Consider the following 19,417-nt stretch of genomic DNA (forward strand, 5'->3'; position numbering starts at 1 on the left):
CGTTGCACTCACCTGAGGAGAAAATCATCAGATGGAAGATCTTCCTCTCTATCTCTCCTCCTCTCTGTATATCTGACTTTGTAATAAAAATAAATAAATCTTAAAAAAAAAAAGGATGCTGGACTCTATGCTTGGTATATGCTTGCAATGAAAGAATCTTGACTGAATTTGAACTGTAATACTGCAACAAGGTGGAGGAACCCACCAGGGGGGGAGGTACGGGGAGGGGTTGGGGGAATCCCAGAGCCTATGAAACTGTGTCACGTAATGCAATGTAATTAATTTTTTAAAACAGAAGCAAAAACAACAAAAAGGCCTTTCAATGTTAGAAATACTTCACAAGGAACACGTGGAAGAGTGACTTTTCAGATTTATTGTCACTTGAAGCAGAAGGAGGCAATCCGTAGGCTGCAGACACTCCTTAGAGCCAGTAATGTGGACCTCTGGAACTGCCGAAACCCCAGCAGGGGCGGGCTGGTGGCTCTGTGGGCTGAGCGCCCTCCCCCTCCTCTGGGGCAGAGGCAGGGCACACCCGGGAGGTCACATGATTCTCGCACAAGGGCTCCAGGTCCTTTCTGCACAGGTGCTTGGGAGGGGAGAAGTCTGGGGAAGTGTGGTGGGGCCATGACGACTTCCTCCAGCTGCCCAAGCGCCCAATAGGCAACTCAGAAAACTGCCCCACGGGCCTGAGCCAGGAGCGCCTGCTCTTGTTGCTGGCTTCTGGGGTCAGAAGGTAGCAGGGCACACTGGGAAATAATTTCTGGAATATGTCACAGCATAGAAGTATCTTCTCAGGCGGGAGACGCCACTCCAGGCAGAGGACACGCTGCGCCTCCCCTGGCCCCCAGCCCCTCTGAGTCACTAGGCAGGGTGGCCTAGTCGTCATAGCGGATCTGGGCCTTCAGCTCCTTGGTGATGTAGCCTACCAGCACAGCCAGCAGCTGCTGCTGCAGGGCCTCGCTGCCCAGGACCAGCGTGGTGAGCTGAACGGCGTCTGTCCAGTCCAGGTGCTGGATGATAGCAACGGCTTCATTAAAGAGCTTCTGCTGCTCGGCCGGGGGCAGCTCCATCAGGATCTGAGGGACGGGCTGGAACTGTCCACTCGTCATCCAGGCACCTAGCAGGCCCCCGACAGCCCCACCTGGAAAGCAAGGGAGCCAGCAGTTAGGCCTGGGGCCACATGCCAGCCTCAGCTTCTCGTTGAGCCCATGAGGAGGGGGCCAGTGGTGGAGCTGGTCGGGTGGGCTCAGCTCTGCAGGCAGCAGGCAGGGCAGACCTGTGCTGCCCCCCCTGCCTGTGGGAGTGGATACCCAAGTGCACCTTGCCCTGATGGCAGTACCAGTGTGGTGCAAAGCACAGCTGCTTGTGAGCCAAGTCTTCCTCCAAGTGGCTTCCCACACCATCTCCTGCCTTACAGACCAGGGAGCTGAGCTGCAAAGGGGCCCTGGAGGACAAGTGGCTCTGCAGTGAGGCCCTGCTTCCTCCCCTGGGGGTGCCGACACACTCCTTGCCCCTGGAGCCTAAGAAACTTCCCCTGATCTCAGAAGGTTAGAAGACCCAGGAACCCCTCCAATTATGCCGTGATGCGGCCTACTGCTTGCCTCCTGCCCCCTAACAGGGGCACACCACCATTTCCAACTGCAAACTGTGTCAAAGTGAGTGTGTGCTCTGGGTAAGGTTCCACACTAGTGGGAGGGGCCTGAGACCGGAGTCCAGATTCAAGGACCTTCAGGAGCCGGACAGGAACGCAACAGGAGGGAAGCAGGCGGAGTGGGACTGTGGTGACATCAAAGGGGCAGCTGCCAGTCTTGCCAGCCAATTCATGCCACACATAACATGGGATTCGTGTCGTTAAAATGCCAGCGTTCTAAAATATCAGCAATCAGATATCTAAGGGTGCAGCCCGTCTGGCCTCCGTGACGCACGCCTGCAGAACATCACGCAGGAAGGGAATAGCAGCTTCACAGCAGAAAACCCCAGTGCGCATGACTCTCTGAGGGAGCGGGGCCAGCCAAGCCAGCGAGGTTGCGTGGGTGCCCTGTACCCACCGGGAGTGGTGCAAGTGCCATACGTTTACCTCTGGGCTGATCTTCTGAAGGCCCGCGGCTCCTGTCTGAGCACGAGAAACATGACAACTCCAGATGGACAGAAGGCCCACCAAGCATGGCAGCTCTCCTAACCGTCAAGATTGTAAAACCAGTGACAGTCTAAACAAACCGGCACAGACCAGAGGTGACTAAGGAATCAAACAGGACTCTAGAACCAATAAAGGGCAGGGGGTCACTAATGCAAAACCTGGTCAAATCTGGGGATAGTGTTGTGGCACGGTAGCTTAAGCTGCTCATTGCGACACCAACATCCCATCCTGTAGCACTGGTTCAAGTCCCAGCTGTTCCACTTCCAACCCAGCTGCCTGTCACTATGCCTGAGCAAGCACAGCAGATGGCCCCTGCCACCTGGGAGGCCAGCACGGAATTCTTGGCTTCTGACTTCAGCCTGGGCCATTTGGAGAGTTGGCCAGCAGACACCAGATGGACCACGTCTTTGTCTCTTCTCTCTCTTTCAGTCACTCTGCCTTTTTTTTTTTTTTTTCAGACAGAAAAATTTATTTGCGAAGGGGCCAGGCGAGCAGGGAACGGGGAGGGAGGGAGAAGCAGCTCTGGAGAGAAAGCCGGGAGGTGGGGTGCCTCTCGAAAGAGGAGGGAGAGAGAGACACCAAAGGTTTGAGGAGGGGTCTTGGGATTTTAAGCCTTTCCTGACCCCTCCTTGTTGGGTGGGGAACCTATAGGTAAGATGTTCCCCATTGGTGATCTCTTAATTAGTTAGAAAATGGGTGGGCAATGCTTGTGCCACCCACCTGAAGGTGTGGCCAAGATCTCAGCAGGCCTGGATGGTCTCAGACCCCCCTCTTGAAATCCCACACCCTACTTCTGTAGGGGCAAAGGGTGACAATGTCTTCTGGCTGCTTTCTGCTGAACCAGGGCGTCGTTTGGGTAAGGGGCCCCTAGAGGTGTGGGATCCAGAGAGATGGTCCAGGTCATCCAAGTTGCCATGGCAGAAGTTGGTCTGGTTGTCATACAAGTTTGCATGTTCAAGGCCACCTGGGTTCTGAAGACCCCTTGTGAAGTCTTCTCTCGGTTGAGTTGGGCCACGTGGCTCCCGTCTAAGTCTCTTTTTTTCAGTCTCCACGGTGGGTGCCAGGGAAAATATGTTACCAGAAATTCCTGGTGGGTTCTTTCCTCAGCTTAGTATAGAAATGAAAAGCCGGGAATCTGTTGCAGACAGAAAAATTTATTTGTGAAGGGACCAGGTGAGCAGGGAAGGGAGAGGAAGCGGAGAGCACCTCCGGAGAGAAAACCAGGAGGTGGGGTGCCTCTCGAAAGAGGAGAGAGAGACACCCACTCTGCCTTTCAACAAAGAAATGTTAGAGAGAAAGGAAGGAAAGAAAGAAATCCCTAGTGAAACCCAAATGGAGTCTAGAACATGGTTCACAGTAGAGTGTCAAGTGTTAGTTTTGTAGCCTTGACAAATGACCCATGATATATGTTAACACTAGAACTGGAACCAGGTGACAGACGCATGGGAATTCTGTCTATGCAACTTCCTGTAAATCTATTATTCTTCCAGTCTGTAAAATTCATTTAAAAAAAAAATCCTGTACCATGGGTCAGAGACGGGGTGTTGGGCAGGGGGTGGGGGGCATGCCCTGGTTCACTTCCCACATGGCCACAATGGCTGAGGATGGGCCAGCCAAGCTTAGGAGCCAGGAACTCCGTCTGGGTCTCCCCACAGCTGGCAGGGGATAAGCAGGCAGCTAGTTTAGGAGCTGCTGCCCTGAAGTTCCGTGAGCCACAAGGCCTCACCCCTGTGTAAAGCTCTCCTCCTGCTTGTCAATCAAAACACCCCTTCTCCCAGATTCATCTGTTTCATCCTGGACTTGAGAGGAAGGCAGCAGGGAAATACACTTATGTAGATCCACATGGAATTGTCTGGAAGTGATAAGCTCTCAGGTGGCTTTAGGCTTGCAGAGCCCCCTCCCCGCTGAGCTCATTCAGGAAGCCAACAGCTAGGGGTGGGAGGGCACTCTTTCCACAGAAACCACAGCTCAAGGAGGTACTAGCCGCTGTTCCTCCACCCCACCTCTCCTCTCTGCCCCCCAACCTTTTTAAAAGATTTTTCTTTAATTATTTGAAAGGCAGAGTTACTGAGATAGAGAGATCTTTCATCTGCAGCTTTGTTCCCCAAAGGACAACAACCAGAGCTGGGCCAGGCTGCCCAGGAGCCCAGACTGCTTCCAGGTATCCCTCGTTGGGTGCAGGGGCCAAGCTTTAGCGCCCTCTCCGCTGCTTTCCCAGGCACCTTAGCAGGGAGCTGGATGGGAAGCAGAGCAGCTGGGACCCATATGGGATGCAGCTTAACCCACTCCACCACCACACTGGCCTCAGCCCCAAGTCCTGGTGGCTGGCTGCTCCGGACTGGGCTCTCTGACTCTCCCAGGGAGAGCAGCACTCTGGGGAACGCAGAGCAGCCAATGCCCACGTTTTCCTGAACTATTCCCCATGACACCAGTGAAATGCTTGGAGCTGACAAGAGTTGTATCCATCGGCACTAACCCTGTATGAGAACATCACTTAACACACGGAGTCTCCAGGAATATCCACTAGCAAATTACTAGTTCTAAGCAAAAGAGAAAATTCCTTTGTTTTCTCCCACCCAAGAACAAGAGCTGGATGCAGCAGGTGCCCAGCTTCCTGCCAAGGCCCGGGTCTCCACCAGCTTTTATTCAGTTTCAGCAACTGTATGTTCTCATGGGGTCCCTGGGCATGCTTAGGCAGCCAGGGGGTATCGGAGGTGGTGGGGACAGACTCGGGAGGTCACTGAGGAAGGAGGCCATGGTCTGGTCTCCTGCCTGCCTGGCTCCTTCCGGGACGGCGAGGAGCTGATGTCAGCACTGGCTGAGCTCCGGCATGTGCAAAGGGAACATTCTGGAAGGGCCTTCTGGGGTTTATCCTCCCTGCTCCTGTGGTCTGTTTCCTGGAAGGTCCTTGAATGTCAGTCCTGCCCCCAGAGGGGAAAACAGCTCAGAAAACCCAGGCAGGGAGCTGGCAAGCAGTTGGCAGCCTGGGCAGAAAAGCGGCTGCTCGGTGGCCTACAGCCATGGACACAGGCCTCCCATCAGCCCGACGCCCCAGCACGGAGGAGGCGCTGCTAAAAACCATGGCGCCCAATGCAACAGGACCCAGGCAGACAGCAGCCTGAGGATCCCAGCTCAACAGCGGTGCAGGATGCGGCTGGGGCCTCACCCGGCTGGCTCACTGCACCCTAGCTGAGGGTTCAGGCGCAGCCTGTTGCCAGGACACAGGAATCCCTCCTGCCCCTCATCAGAAAGAAGTACCTTTGGGGCCTGGCACAGTAGCCTAGTGAATAAAGTCCTCACCTTGCATGCGCCAGGATCCCATATGGGGACTGGTTCATATCCCCACTGCTGCACTCCCCTTCCAGCTCCCTGCTTGTGGCCTGGGAAAGCAACAGAGGATGGCCCAAGGCCTTGGGACCCTGCACCCACATGGGAGACCTGGAAGAAGCTCCTGGATCCTGGCATCAGATTCGTTCAGCTCTGGCCATTGTGACCACATGGGCGGTGAACCAGCAGATAGGAGATCTTTCTCTCTGTCTCTCCTTCTCTCTGTGAAGCTGGCTTTCCAATAAAAAAAATAAATAATTCTTCTAAAAAAGGAAGCACCTTTATCCCAGCTCTGAGAACACACTGGGAAATGAGCCAAGGTCTCGCTACCAGCCATTGCAGGCTGCCCAGGAGGGCCGGCCCTGGGGCTGCGGGGCTGTCTGTGGTGTTGCCTGTGCAGACCAGCCATGCAACATCTGCTCGTGGCCACATGTGCAGCAGACACCAGCTTCCTTCCTGGCTCCCTTCCAAAACGACCTGTGATGCTGCTGCTCTGCGAACCCAGAATCCACGGACACAGGCCGGTAGGGGAGGGAGGAGGCTGGGACCATGGTTCCCCTGCCTGCCTGCGAGAGCGGACTGGTGCTGGAAGTGTGGGAGCCCTGGGTGCTTCTGAGCCATTCACAGGCTGGATTCCGTTCACACACTCATTCCACAGAGGAGAGGCCACTGTGTCCTCGCCCCTGTGTGCATCTTTCCCCTTCAGGACCCCCTCCCGGCTGGCTGTCCCAGCAAGACACCTGCACTTACCGACAGCAAGTCCTGGTGGGCCACCTACCAGGCCGCCCACGAAGGCCACAGCTCCCGTGACCAGGGCGCCCTTGCCCGAGTGCTTGACAGCTGCTTGCATTTTCCTCTTCTCAGAGAGGGTGCACAACAGCTTCATGATGTCGTCCACCATGACGGGCATCCTGGCCGGCCTTGGGGAAGGACAAAGCAGACAGCTCTTGTGAGCAGATGAGCCCCTGGGTCCTGGAGGGGGCAGCGGCCCCACTGCATGTCACGGGAGAAGCCCCTGACCCAAAAACGCAGGGTGAGGGCTAGTCACTGGCAAACAGAAGTAGCAGAGGCAGATACAGGGGCCCCTGTGCTCGGGTGCTCGGCCCATCCATTCGGAAACAGCGCTGGCCCTTCCTGCAGCACCTGCCCCTCCCTCAGCTCAGGCCACACTGACCCGCAGAGCCCGGCGTGTGCCATGTTGTCTCAAGGGCCTTGTAGCCCCTTCTGTGTCATAGGGCATCTGCACCAAGCCAGAGGATGGTAGAACAGCATGGGGCCCACAAATGGCATCTGCCGGGCACCTCACCTTGGCTCTCAGAAGGTGCCGGTAGAACAGACACAAGGTGCCCAGGCTGGGGGTGGCATGTCGCACTCTCCCCAGGGCTCTCAGTGACACAGACACACATACACGTCCTTCCTCACACTACCGCTCCACACATGGGCCACCTGACAGCACACACAGGCCAGGCACTTTGTGCCCTCTCAGCCAAGGCAAACTGAGGGGCCAGCCACAGCATCCGGGCCCTGCCGCCCACGTGGGAGACCTGGGATGACTCTGGCCTGCCAGCCCTGTTGCTGGCATTTGGAGAGGGAGCCAGTAGATGGGGCTGATCTCACTCCTTCCATCATTCTCCACCTTTTAAGTAACTGAAAACAAATAAACATTTAAAAACACTCAGGGCGAGATGAAGCAAGCAGAGACTGAGTAGACCGAGGCAAGGAGCAGGTGCAGGCATGGATGTCCCCCTCCTTTTTTTAAATAACAACAAACTTTGCTTTTTTTAAAAAAATTTATTTTTTTACTTCCATATTGGAAATGCAGTTACAGAGATAAAGAAATCTAGAGAAAGAAAAAGAGAAAGAGAGAGAGAATCTTGTATCCACTGGTTTGCTCCTCAAATGGTGCAATGGGCAGAACAAATCCAGGAGCTTCTCCGGGGTCTCCCACATGGGTGTAGGAGCCCAAGGACTTGATCATCCCCTGCTGCCTTCCCAGGCCAAGGAAAGAGCTGGATCAGAAGTGGAACAGCCAGGACTTGAACTGGGACCCATACAGGATGCTGGTGCCGCAGGCAGCAGCTTTACCTGCTGCAGCCACGGCTCTGGCCCTGAGGGATGGATTTTTAATCTAATGACCTTTAGAATAATTGCCAGCATCAGAACACTTAACACTGCTGCCAGGAAACCTGACACACTACCCTGCCCTGCGAGGAACAAGCAGGAATCAGGAGCTGTCGGGCTGGCAGTGCCAGGAGAAAGTCACACGCCACTGAGCTGGGTCCTCTCCTTCACATACCAGTTGGTCTCACAGCTCTATCCTCACCAACTTCCCTGCCCTTTCCTAGCTGAAGGCTGCCACAGCTGCTACAGGCCTGGGATGCAGGGAGCAGGGACAGGTTCCACTGCTCAGCAGCTCTGGCTTACGTGACCTGCATGGACTTTGAGTCTGAGGTCTGACGTGACAAGGGAGCAAATGCCAGTGTGCAGAACACCACGCACCCACCTGGCCGCCTCGTGCTGGGTTCTCAGAGCTTCTTGGCAGCCCCAGGAAGGGCATAGCGTGGCTCCTGCACACTTTCCTTCCTTCTTTCCTCTGACACTCCACATCTGTGATCCCATGGCACACAGGAATCTCTCAGGTCTGTGTCAGATCCGGGGTGGGGAAAGAGTTGTGTTTGTGACCTAACAACTGCGGTCAGCAAGACGCTACAAGCACACGGAACAGTACTGGGTGCTGGGGCTTCCACTCACTCCTTCCTGGGTGCTACAAGAGGCACTCTCCAGATGTGTCTGTTTGGCCAAGCAGCGGGTGGAAGGCAACGGAGCGGAGGCCTGACAGGGCTGTCCAAGGGCTGGAAGACACTCAGGTGCACCAGTCCCTGGCCTGGCTGCCCGGTGTCCAGCCAGCTGGACGGGCTTCTCCCTGGAAGGTGGCAGTCAAGGTTTTTGCACAATGATGTTGCTTATCCAAGGGAAAGCGCTGGACCTGGCCAAGGCCCCACCCGGAAAGGGGAAGCCAGGGGAGTACCCCTTGGTTTGCCTTGGTCTTGAAAAACCATGCCAACAAAATTGGTCTAATGTCAAATAAGACAACCAAAGGAATTACTCCTACAGTGAAACCTCTCAAAAGGCTGGAAATCCTGCTGGTAAACTGAGTCACCTGCTAATGCAGCAGTTCGGGTTTAGCTACAAGCTACTCATCCTGCCGATTACAACACACCTGTTTGCCCAGGACTGGGAAGGGCCCTCCCGAGGCGAGACTTTAACCCCAGACCCTCAAGGGCTAATCAAGCTTCCAAAGGCACCCCAATCTCCACTGAGCCCAGGCGAGGGAGGGGCCTGACTTCTGTTGCACTTCAAGATGCGACACCTCAGAACCCAATGCAATAGCATAGCAGTTAAAGTCCTCACCTGGAACACAGCGGGATTCCATATGGATACCGGTTCTAATTCCGGCGGCCCTGCTTTCCATCCAGCTCTCTGCCTGTGGCCTGGGAATGCAGTTGAGGACAGCCCACAGCCCTCCACCCAACAGTTCCTTGAAGCATTCTAGAAGTCAGAGCACCAGAGTCTGACGGAAGGCAGGTGTAACGCCAGCTCCTGAGCCTTTGCTTTAAAAGCTCAGCTGCCTGAGGTCTCTGGGCTTGTCCTCCCAGTACAGGCTCCTGGTGTACACTGGACAAGAAGGGGTGTCGGAGGGAGCAGGAGGGCACTCAGAGGGGACGAGCCTCACAGGGAAGCGAGGGAGGCCTCCTCCCCGCCCGGATCACACTTGTTTCAGACTCACAGCTGTCCCTCAACAGGCCAACGACACAGGAAGTCCAACTGCTGGGTGCTAGACGAGGCAAAGGTCAACTGAAAGTTGTAAGCACCCCATTTTGGCTCTTGTCGGGGAGGGGGAAGGTCTCTGCTTGACACAGGAAGATCCGCCTACTTGGGGGACCTGGGAAATGGGGTGGGATTCAGGACAACACAGACCTCCGCACACCATTTTACAAAATAGACAGGAGACCAAGGGGTTCACTGTGCGTTCTACTCTGGGGAACCAAACCTCATCTTCCCACCAGTGCACGCCCCAGCGCCGTGCTCACGAGTGGACCTCAGCAGCGAGCACCAAGGGGTGAGCTTGTAGTTACCAACATTGGGATGTAGCATGTTAAGCCCCTGTCTGTGGCACTGGTATCCCATATGGTGCTAGTTCAAGTCCTGGCTGTTCCACTTCCAACTCAGCTTCCTGCTAATGCCCCTGGGGACACAGCAAAAGAAGGTCCAAGTGCTTGGGATTCTGAACTCACATGGAGACCTGGGAACAAGCTCCCGGCTTCCACTGGGCATGACCCTGGCTGTGGCCACTGAAGACATCTGTGGAGTGAACCAACAGAGATCTCTCTCTCTCCCTCCCTCCCTCCCCCGACCCCTGCAACAGCACCTTTCAAATAAATTTATACACTACATGAACCTAGCAACCTGTTTGTGGCCTTGGAAAGTAGCAGAGGATGGCCCAAGGCCCTGGGATGCTGCACCCACGTGGGAGGCCCACAAGAAGCTCCTGGCTCCTGATTTTGGATCAGCTCAGTTCTGACCATTACGGCCATCTGGGAGTGAAGCAATGGATGGTAGACCTTGTCTCTCTCTCCTTTTCTTTCTTTTCTTTTTAAAGCTTTATTTATTTTTTTTATTGGAAAGACAGATACACAGAGAGGAGGAGAGACATAGAGGAAGATCTTCCGTCCGATGATTCACACCCCAAGTGACTGCAACGGCCGGTGCTGCACCGATCCGAAGCCAGGAACCTGGAACCTCCTCCGGGTCTCCCATATGGGTGCAGGGTCCCAAAGCTTTGGGCCGTCCTCGACTGCTTTGCCAGGCCACAAGCAGGGAGCTGGATGGCAAGTGGAGCTGCTGAGATTAGAACTGGCACCCATATGGGATCCTGGCACTTTCAAGGCGAGGATTTTAGTCACTAGGCCATGGCACCGGGCCCTATCTCTCCTTTTCACTATAAATCTCTTTCAAATAATAATAAGTAAATAACTCTTGAAACAATTTATTTTTAATTCCCAAGATATCACACATTTCAAACTTCTGGTATCTTCTGAAATCTCTGCTTTTCTGGATAGCCATGCAATCTTAGGTATCTATGGCTGAGAAGGGGCTGACCTGCCCCGGACCCCCAACACACACACACACACACACACACACACACACACACACACACACAGCAGGCACTGCCCTCTCCGCCACAGCCCCTCCAGCTCCTGCACCTGATCCACCTCACAGCCTCTAAAAGCATCCTCAGTGGCTCTGGAAAAGGCTACAGCAGCCTCTCAACCACACCAAAACCAAGCACACTTCCTAAACCCCCACCGATTCTTCCTGCTCACCTGCCATGGCAAGGCCAGGCGAGCTGCCCTAAGCAGGTGTGTGCTGGGACAACACCCACACCGAGGGATTGCGGGAGCGCCTGAGTCCTAAAGCCATGTTTCCTCATATGGAAAATGAAAAACACCGAGAGCGTCCACCCTGGCACCGTGAGGGCCGGACCTCAAGTCGCTCCCAGGACTCCAGGCCCGATGCCACCATGCGCCAAGGGCGCACCCTCCCCGCGCCGGCGTAGAGCAGGAGGTCAGAGGCCGAAGGCTCAGTCCCGACCCTCGCCCTCCTCGCCCTCGGCCACACCTTTACCTGACGGTCAGGCCTGCCCGGTGTGCGCGCCTGTGAGATCCAAAGGCCACTCCGCGGGTCCGGGGAGACGGGCCCGCGGGCGCTCCCGAGCCCCGGGAGCCCACAGCGTCTGCGCCCCGGCCCCGGCCGCTGCCCCACGCGCGCCGCCGAGGGTGGCCCAGGCGGTGGTGGCCCTAGCGGTGGTGGCCTTGGGGGTGGCGGTGGTGGCGGCGGGCGCGCTGGCCCCGCCTCCCCGCCTTCCGGCGCCGGTTCCCGGGGGCCTTCCGGGGCCTTCCGGGTCGACCGGAGCTGGTTGCCGCGCGCCCGGAGGGCGCTTGCCAGGGCAGGTTCCCTGGGTGCTGACCGGAACTCGGCCCCGACTAGTCCCTTCGACTGGCATTGGGTGCGGGAGGACCAGAACTGACTGGGCCTGGAAAGGGGCTGGCTCAGCTGGGAGTCCACCCTGCCCTTCACCCGCTCCCTCCCTCACGCACCTGTGGGGCTCCGGGCTGACCTTCCTCACCTTGAAGGACTCCCTGGGTGGCACACGCTTTCCTGGGTAGGGACAGGACACAGGGGGCACTGGGGGGTCGACATGACAGGTTGGAGCTGTCTGCCTTTGTAAGTGAACAAATACATAGATGAAAGGATTTTTAGAAGATATTTGTCTAATTTTATTTGAAAGGCACATTTTACAGAAAGATCTCTCATCCCTGGTGCATTCCCCAAATGTCACAGTGGCCAGAGATGAGCCAGTCCGGAGCCTGGAGCGCCCTGTGGGTCTCCCCCATGAGCCAGTCCTGGAGCCCGGAGCTCCCTGTGGGTCTTCCCCATGAGTGTTGCATCCCAGGGACTTGGGCCATCCTCTGCTGCTTTCTCTGCCACACACAGAGAGCTGGCTCAGAAGTGGAGGGGCTGGGATATGAACTAGCACCTGTATGGGATGCTGGCCCCTGAGGGGGTGGGTGGCTTAGCTTTCTGTGTCACCACACCGGACCTGAGGTTTTTCCTTTTTCTTTCCCCACACTCCCCGTTTTTTTAAAATAAGATTTATGTAATTTAAAAATTACTGAAAGGTGCAGTTGTTGAGAGAGAGAGAGAAATCTCTGTGCTGGGTCACTGCTGGCAAGTCTGCAATGGCCACAGCCAGGGTTGTGGCAGGTGGAAGTCAGGAGTTTTTCAGGGTCTCCCATGTAGATGTAGGAGCCCAAGCTTGGATTAGCAGGAAGCTGAATCCAGAGTGGAACAGGTGCCGCAAAACTCCGTGTCCAGAGGTGGTGTTGTGATGTGCTAATCAGCGTTTGGTGATTGACCAGAGTGGACCTTCAGCTGTCCCGTGATGCACAGGGGCTTCTGGGCTCTGGGCTTGACAAGGACAAATTGCTTGTAGGGTCCAGGCTAAAGCTGGGGAGTGTCCTGGGAGGGAGCCAAAGGCAACAGGGTCCAGGGTTAGAAAAGGGCCTGAGGAGAGGAGGAAGGCCCATTTCTCCAAGTTCTACCCAGGGCTGTGTCCCCTGAGATCCGAGGCATAGCCTGAACCATCTCAAATCTGAAAGAGACTTCTGGAGTTCTCCATGAGTCCTCCACCCCCACCCCAAAGACACACAGCCCTGACTGCAGGCTGTCCAATTTCCAAGTCGTAGATAGGACAGCCCGGACACAGAGGTTTGTCCACACAAGGCCAGCCGGTCCGGAAGTGTCCAGATGCAGGCTGCAGTTTCGGTGTGCCCAGCACCCTGCCTGGCTTTCCTGGATGGCTGGACCCCAGAGGACCCCTGGCTGGCTGGTTGTCCTTTGCCTGCCTTGTGAGGAAGGACCAGAGCCCTTAGTTGCCGGATCCTCCCCGCTGCATGTGGAACAGCGCCCTCCTTGGCTGGGTAGGAGCTTGGCTTGAGTCTGGATGAGTTTCTAGAATGAAAGCAAATTGAGGCAAAGATAGTCCAGCTTGAGGCTGCTGTTGCACCAGCCAGGCCAGGTGAGTGGTCCCGGTCCTTTTCTGTCCGTGGCTCCCTCTGGCGGTTACTGAGAGAAGTGAACCAGCCCGCTGCCGGACCCCAGAGACTGGGAAAGGGGAAGGATGCTAGACGGGCCAGGTACTTTCACGGGGAGGCGCAGAAGAAAGAAATGTAAACTTTACATCGACTGCCAACCTGACACCACCTGGGGACCTGCATTCTACTGCAGAATAAGTCATAAAATGATGGCACACACGGAAGCTGGAAATGCCACACAGGATTCCTCGCTCTTCCCGTGCCAGCTGGGTGCTTGCCAACAAGGAGGCATGGGGTTCCCCAGGCGGAATGTGTTCTGGCCCCGTGTGTGACTTGACCTTCTGTAACAGACCTTGTGGAAGCCCTCCAGCGTGTCTGTGCTTGGTTTCCTTATCTGGGGACCACAAACACTCATGTTGCAGGCTTGTTCCGGTCATGCATCTCATCTGTCCGGAGTGATCGGAAAGTCACGCCCACCCCAGCCCTTCCTGAGGCGCGGAGGATGCCCCCGGGGTTCTCGGCTGCACTTGTAGAGCCAGGGGGAGCCACAACTCAGCAGGGCCCCCCCCACTCTTTCCAGATGCCCAGTGCCCCTGCTCCTTGTTCCCATGGCTCTCTCAGGGAAAGTCAACCAGGTCTGCACCCACAAACCCACAGCCGCTTGGCTTGAGCACTTTGCTGTCATTTGGATGCTCTGATGTTGTGGTCAGGGTTGGTTTCATTTTAAATGGCCTCAGAGCCATCCCCGTGGTGTGCTAATGGTCAGTGATCCCCAGCCACCCTAATCCTAGCTCTCTGTCAGTTGTGTGTCCCCAGGTGCCCCCAGAGGAGAACCAGTGGAAGGCCCAAGCACGTAAGCTGGGCCCAGGACAGCCCTCCCAAGAACTTCCGAATTCCTGTCCCCTTGCTTGTCCCGGCAGTCCCACCTTCCGTTCTGCATGGAGAGTGTGATGTACACTCAAGGGCGGGAACCAGGTACAGTACCAGGCAGGTACCAGGCACCTCACAGGCAGGCACACTCACGGGTGGGTACCAGGCGCACTCATGGGTGGGTATGAGACTTACTCACAGGTGGATATCAGATATACTCATGGGCAGGTATCAGGTACACTCATCTGCTAGGGCTGTCAGCAGGGTGCCTCTAACCTAATACCCAGTGTAGGTGAACGTGGGAGGGTGGTAGGTCCTGAGGACCCCCGCCACAGGTGGCAGTCGTGACATCATGAGAGATGCTTGTGGGAGCTCATTGCCAGTGAGGCCAGAGCAGCTGGGAGCCATCTCCAAGGCCCCACCAGGAGGGGATCTGTTGGCGCTTGGTCCTGGACATCGCAGCCCCCAGACTGGTGAGAACCGTCTCTGTTTCCAACTGACCCAGCGGAGGGTGTTTTACTATAGCACACCGAGTCTACTGGCACCGTGTGTGTGTGTGTGTGTGTGTGTGTGTGTTTAGAGATTTAATTATTTGAAAGGCAGAATTACAGAGGGAGAGACAGAGAGAGGTTTTCCATCTGTTGAATCACTCTTCAAATGGCCACAACATCTGAGACTAGGCAAGGCCGAAGCCAGGTACCTGAAACTCCTCCTGGTCTCCCATGTGGGTGCAGGGGCCCAAGCACTTGAGCCATCCTCTGCTGCTTTGCTAGGCGCATTAGCAGGGAGCTGGATAGGAGATGGAACAGGTGCACGTATGAGATGCTGACACTGCAGGCAATGCTGGCCCCAGGATATTCTTAAACAAGCGCATCCCTCTGTAGAGAAGGCCCCCTCGCAGCTTCTTCCCAGCCGCCAGCTCCTGGTGCTGCAGCTGCCTCTCTGCTGTATCGCTCCAGACCACTCTCTCCCAGTGTCTGTGCCCACAGATCCCTCTGCTTCGAAAGGTACTGATTAACAGTCTGCCCTAATGACCCCACCTTCACTTGGTCACATCTATAAAGATCCTGGACCAAAGCAATGTCTTTGGAGGCAACACCATTTTAACCCACAACCCCAGGTATTCACCAGAAGACAGCTCAGCACGGGAGCCCACAGAGGGGCGTCCGTGTCCATGGCATAACAGGCCTTGCCTGTGTCAAGATGGTCGTATGCACAGGACGACTACCCAGCCATCTGCCATTAGTCCAGGGAGAGCTTGATTCGGACAAGATCGGGAAGGAACGAGGTGGCTGTGGTACTGGTAATGATCTTGTCTGGGGCTTCGTCACTGTAGTTCTGAATAATTAATTCATCTTCTTCCTAGATGTTTACATCCTTCAAATATTTGTAGACGGTTATCACGTCCCTTCAGTCACCACTTAGCAGCACTCTCCGTGTTTGCCATGGTGTTGACTGTAGTTATCATCCCTGTCTATTAGTATTTCCTCTTAATCTCTGAGTCATCGTCCTCATTCTGAGGATTTCCTCCAGGTTCCCAGTTAGCTGGGCTGGGACATCTGGTGTCAGTAACGGAGACCAGGGCTGCCCCCTTCCTCCTCTCAAATTCCCATCAGTTTTCCAAAGTCACAAGCTAAGCGGAAGCAGGATGTTTCCAGTGCACGCGCAGCTTCCAGGCAGTGCCTCAGCCCCCTCCCCCCCCCCCCCGTTCCCCACCAGAGTCCCCAGTGAGAACCCCCACCCCCAGGAGCTTGGGCCCCCTGTGAGGACCACCTGCAGGGGACAGTTTTATAAACTAAGCAGGGAGGCTGGCCGGACCAACAAAGCTTTCAGCATAGGATGCGATTTTGCAAAGCATCCCCAGGTTGGGTGTTCTAAAATGCTGGCGATTCTAAAGTTGGAGTTTACAAATGAACTTGATGGAGCTGAAATTTACCCAAAAAGTCTGACTCTCGAAAGAACATACCAAGATGCCCTACTTCAGAATCTACTTGCAGATTTTAGTATTCCTAGTAAGGATCTTGGAGCTGAATGGCCCCCTGGAAACACCTTACGGATGGTCCTGGAGGAGCTCTGGAAGGTTATGTGGCTATAAAAGACTGTTTTTAAGCTCCTCCTGGTCTTCTCACATTTCAGATCCTGCTAAAGAAGTCTGTACTTATTTTCAGTGTGAGAAGAATGATTTTCAATGGTTCTGTTGAACATGCAGTTTCACCCAAGTATTTTTATAATTATCGTGTTTCATTTATAATACAGTTTCTGGAACAATAGGACTTTTATGGTATTGCTGTATCTGTTATAATAGATGTTTTATTATGGAAAATTATGGTAGTCACTATTATGATTCTGAAGTTTTTATTCCAAATGGCTCATAGGAAAGAATTTTTCTCTCCCCAATGGTGCTTTAGTACTGCTACAAGTTTTGGTGGCGGGGAGGGGGGTAGGGATAGTAGTCTTTATTTGGAACCGAGGTCTGTTTGAGACTGTTCAATGGCAATGTTCCCTCGCCACGATACATACCATGAAGTCACTGTGGCATTTATTTGTTAGCCTGAGGGACACACCATTTTTAGAAAGGCACCTAGACAGTCTGTATAGCTGCTTTTTTGTTTGTTTGAATGCAGCGATCTCGATAGCGTTTGTGTTCCAGGTTGCCGAGCGCCTGCGTCTCAGGAGGATGATCACAGAGTGATGCTGAAACGCGCAGGTGTGCTCAGGCAGGTGTCTGCCAGCTCAGAGAACAGTGGAGCTGGAGGTTCCCTTGGTTACATCAGGGACCCTCGAGCTTTCGGCTGGTGAGGGCCGAGCTGAGCGTCCAGAACATGGGTGGTGGTCTCTACTCCCAGAAGAAATCCCTTGGGGAAAGGTGGTCCTCAGGCCTTGGGCCTCTTGACTTTTCCCCAATGGGCAAACTTAGGGACTGTGGAAAGTTCCAGAATGCCTGCCCGCAGCAGTCTAGCACTGGGGAACCCACTCTCCCTGCCTAGCGTCTATAACTGCTGAAATCCTATGGTACCCAGAAAACAGAGGCAGGGGCTGCACTTGGTCACACAGTTGTTAACAGAATCAGAACAAAACTCCAGGCCTCCCAGCATGACCCCAGCTCCAGCAGGAGCAGTACACTGCAGGTGGTCTGGCCCTGGGCGCAGGGAGCCTTTGGAAGAGAGGGGTTATCGAAGCAGGTGACCAGGGCCTCCTGTGGGGTTGGTCAAGGAACTGGCGTCCCACAGCAGAGTGTCTGGGCCCAGCTTCCTGCTCAGGCAGACCCTGCAGTGCAGATGGTTCAAGTGACTGTGGGAGACCTCGACAGAGTCTCGCCACTCCCAGCCAGCCTGGGACCACTGCGGGCGTTTAAGGAGTAAAGCCCAAATGGGCACTGTCCCCTCTGTCTTACACACACTTCGCTGTCGAGGAAATCGAGCAATTGAAGGAAGTTTTCCATAGCCTGGAGCCACCGAGAAAGGCCCCTTGAAATTTGCAGAGTGAGCTTTGGGAGCTCAGTGGCCTTGAACGTGGAATCCCTGGCCTGTCGCCCTCCCTTCTGCGCTACCCCACCCCATCCTAGAGCTGGGCTGTGCACTGCCTCTCTACTGCCTTGGGGGAGCTCGCATCGGACCTCAGGTGGAAACCGTTGGAAACAGGACCGGCTTTGTACACCCCAGCTCTCCAGCGCCTCTTGCTTGGCCCCTGCCTGGTATGAAAACCCAGCGGCTATGCTCCACAGCTCTGGCTTGGCTTGAGGCACCGCTCACCCCAACTTCAAGCTCTAAATAGGGCGCCTTTGCAAGGTATGGACCTTCTTTGGACTTCCCAAGAGAGTCTTCCACCAGGAGGACCCTCTCCCCCACCCCCACTCCACAGTGGCTGCGCTACAGGTGTCAGGTCCTCCACCCACGCTCCTCTCTGGAATCTCCTTCCCAGCCATGCCTGGCATCAGCAGAACAGCAGCCTGGGGAGCAGCGAGGGCCTGCACAGAACCAGGCTTGGGGTGTTCATCACAATGGCTAGAGCTGAGAGGTGAAGCCAGGAGCTTCTTCCAGGTCTCCCACACGGATGCAGGGTCCCATCCTCGACTGCTTTCCCAGGCCACAAGCAGGGAGCTGGATGGGAAGTAGGGCCACCGGGACTAGAACTGGTGACCATATGGGATCCTGGAGCATTCAAGGAGAGGACTTTAGCCACTAGGCCACTGGTCCACACCACACGAGCAAAGCGGCTTGCTCTAAGTGCAGCAGACAGAGGCCATGGCACAGGCCCGCACGTGTGCCTCCCGCAGCTCCATGGCTGCAGACCCTGGCCCCGGGCTAGCCTGGGCAGTGCCGCCCTCCCATGAGATTGCATGTGGCTTTAAAACCAAAGTGCAGTGTGCCCCACCCTCCCTGTCCCCTGAGATCACGTGGGGTTCATGGAGACCTTGCCAATAAAATGGCTGACTCTCAGTCGCATTTTTATATGTAAAATACCGGCTTTCCATTCCTTTCTTCCTGAAATCTGAGGGCATGCTGCACAGTGCACCCCCATAGGACCCCTCAGTTTCCTTCCTGCTCAGCTGGCGAGGTGCCCTGCCCTCTCGGGTAGAAACCCAAGCTCGGATGGCCCTGCTGTGCCACCTGTAATAGCATAAACACTTGTAGTCAGTTGCCTGCAACAATCTCCCAAGCCAGCAACCATGGATGGACCCTCAACCTTGTAGGAGCCATCCAGCCTTCCACACTGGGGAACAGAACAGCGGCCAACAGTTTCAAGGTCCTCCGCGTGGATCTCTAACAGAGGCAGAAAGGCCAGTGAATAAACACACATACAACCATTGGTGCTGGATGGAGCTGAGCGAGACTGTAGGCAGTACTGTCAGCTGGGGAGCTCTGGGAGGGGACTGTGCCCTGGGGGAGGGAGGGGTACATCCACCTTGACCCTGCAGGCCAAGTGTTTCAGCTGAGCCTGCTGGAGGAGCAGGCTTGACACTACCCCACCCTGTGGAGCATTGGCCATTTGTCCTGTGCCTCTCCTCCCGGCAGTCGCATCCACAAGGGTGGACTTGTGATGTCCTGCTCATGTGCTTAGTGCAAAGATGCGGTCACCAACTACATCACCTTAACACGTAGTGGCCTTCTGGGATGCCTCCCAGTCCCCTTGGCCTTAATGAGTCAACTTGACTCAGGGCCTCGGTCTGCTCGCAGTGGGACTCCACTAGGAACGTCTGCTCTTCCCATTCGCTGAATGGATGCTCCTGAAGTCGGCCTGCCGCCGGAGCTGCTTCTCTCCACCCTGCTCAGCCCCGGCAATCCTGGGCAAGTGGGAAACGCCACACGCCCCCTACCTGGGACTGTCCCAAATCGGCAACCGCACCAGAGCAGCTGCAATGCCTGCTGAGGGTCGCCTGTGACCGCCTACGAGGGAACACGGGCCCAGCCAGACTCTCGTCATCATG

General features: G+C 55.4%; 1 protein-coding gene across 3 annotated transcripts; it reads right to left on the minus strand.

The window, feature by feature from the left end:
• Window positions 1-742: 742 nt before the first annotated feature.
• C16H19orf12 (chromosome 16 C19orf12 homolog) lies at window positions 743-11,301 on the minus strand. Of its 3 annotated transcripts, none has more exons than XM_058674986.1 (3): window positions 11,150-11,301; window positions 6,215-6,384; window positions 743-1,141 (listed from the first exon to the last, which is right to left on the minus strand). In XM_058674986.1, exons 2-3 carry the CDS (start codon window positions 6,372-6,374, stop codon window positions 876-878), a joined length of 426 nt encoding a protein of 141 aa, XP_058530969.1. In that variant the 5' UTR covers window positions 6,375-6,384; window positions 11,150-11,301; the 3' UTR covers window positions 743-875. The 3 variants fall into 3 exon arrangements, with proteins under 3 accessions (XP_058530969.1, XP_058530968.1, XP_058530967.1); XM_058674985.1 differs by having other exon boundaries at window positions 11,144-11,281; XM_058674984.1 differs by lacking the exon at window positions 11,150-11,301 and adding an exon at window positions 7,968-8,110.
• Window positions 11,302-19,417: the final 8,116 nt, after the last annotated feature.

Source organism: Ochotona princeps, chromosome 16, assembly GCF_030435755.1.
Source record: "Ochotona princeps isolate mOchPri1 chromosome 16, mOchPri1.hap1, whole genome shotgun sequence".
NCBI lineage: Eukaryota > Metazoa > Chordata > Mammalia > Lagomorpha > Ochotonidae > Ochotona > Ochotona princeps.

Excerpts from the sequence above, each read along its gene's own strand:
- C16H19orf12 (XM_058674984.1), bottom strand. The coding sequence starts at position 8,083 with ATGGGATCACAGATGTGGAGTGTCAGAGGAAAGAAGGAAGGAAAGTGT. Across the intron at positions 6,385-7,967 it reads ACCCAGCACGAGGCGGCCAG|GCCGGCCAGGATGCCCGTCA; the intron begins GTGGGTGCGTGG and ends TCCTTCCCCAAG. Across the intron at positions 1,142-6,214 it reads CCCACCAGGACTTGCTGTCG|GTGGGGCTGTCGGGGGCCTG; the intron begins GTAAGTGCAGGT and ends CTTGCTTTCCAG.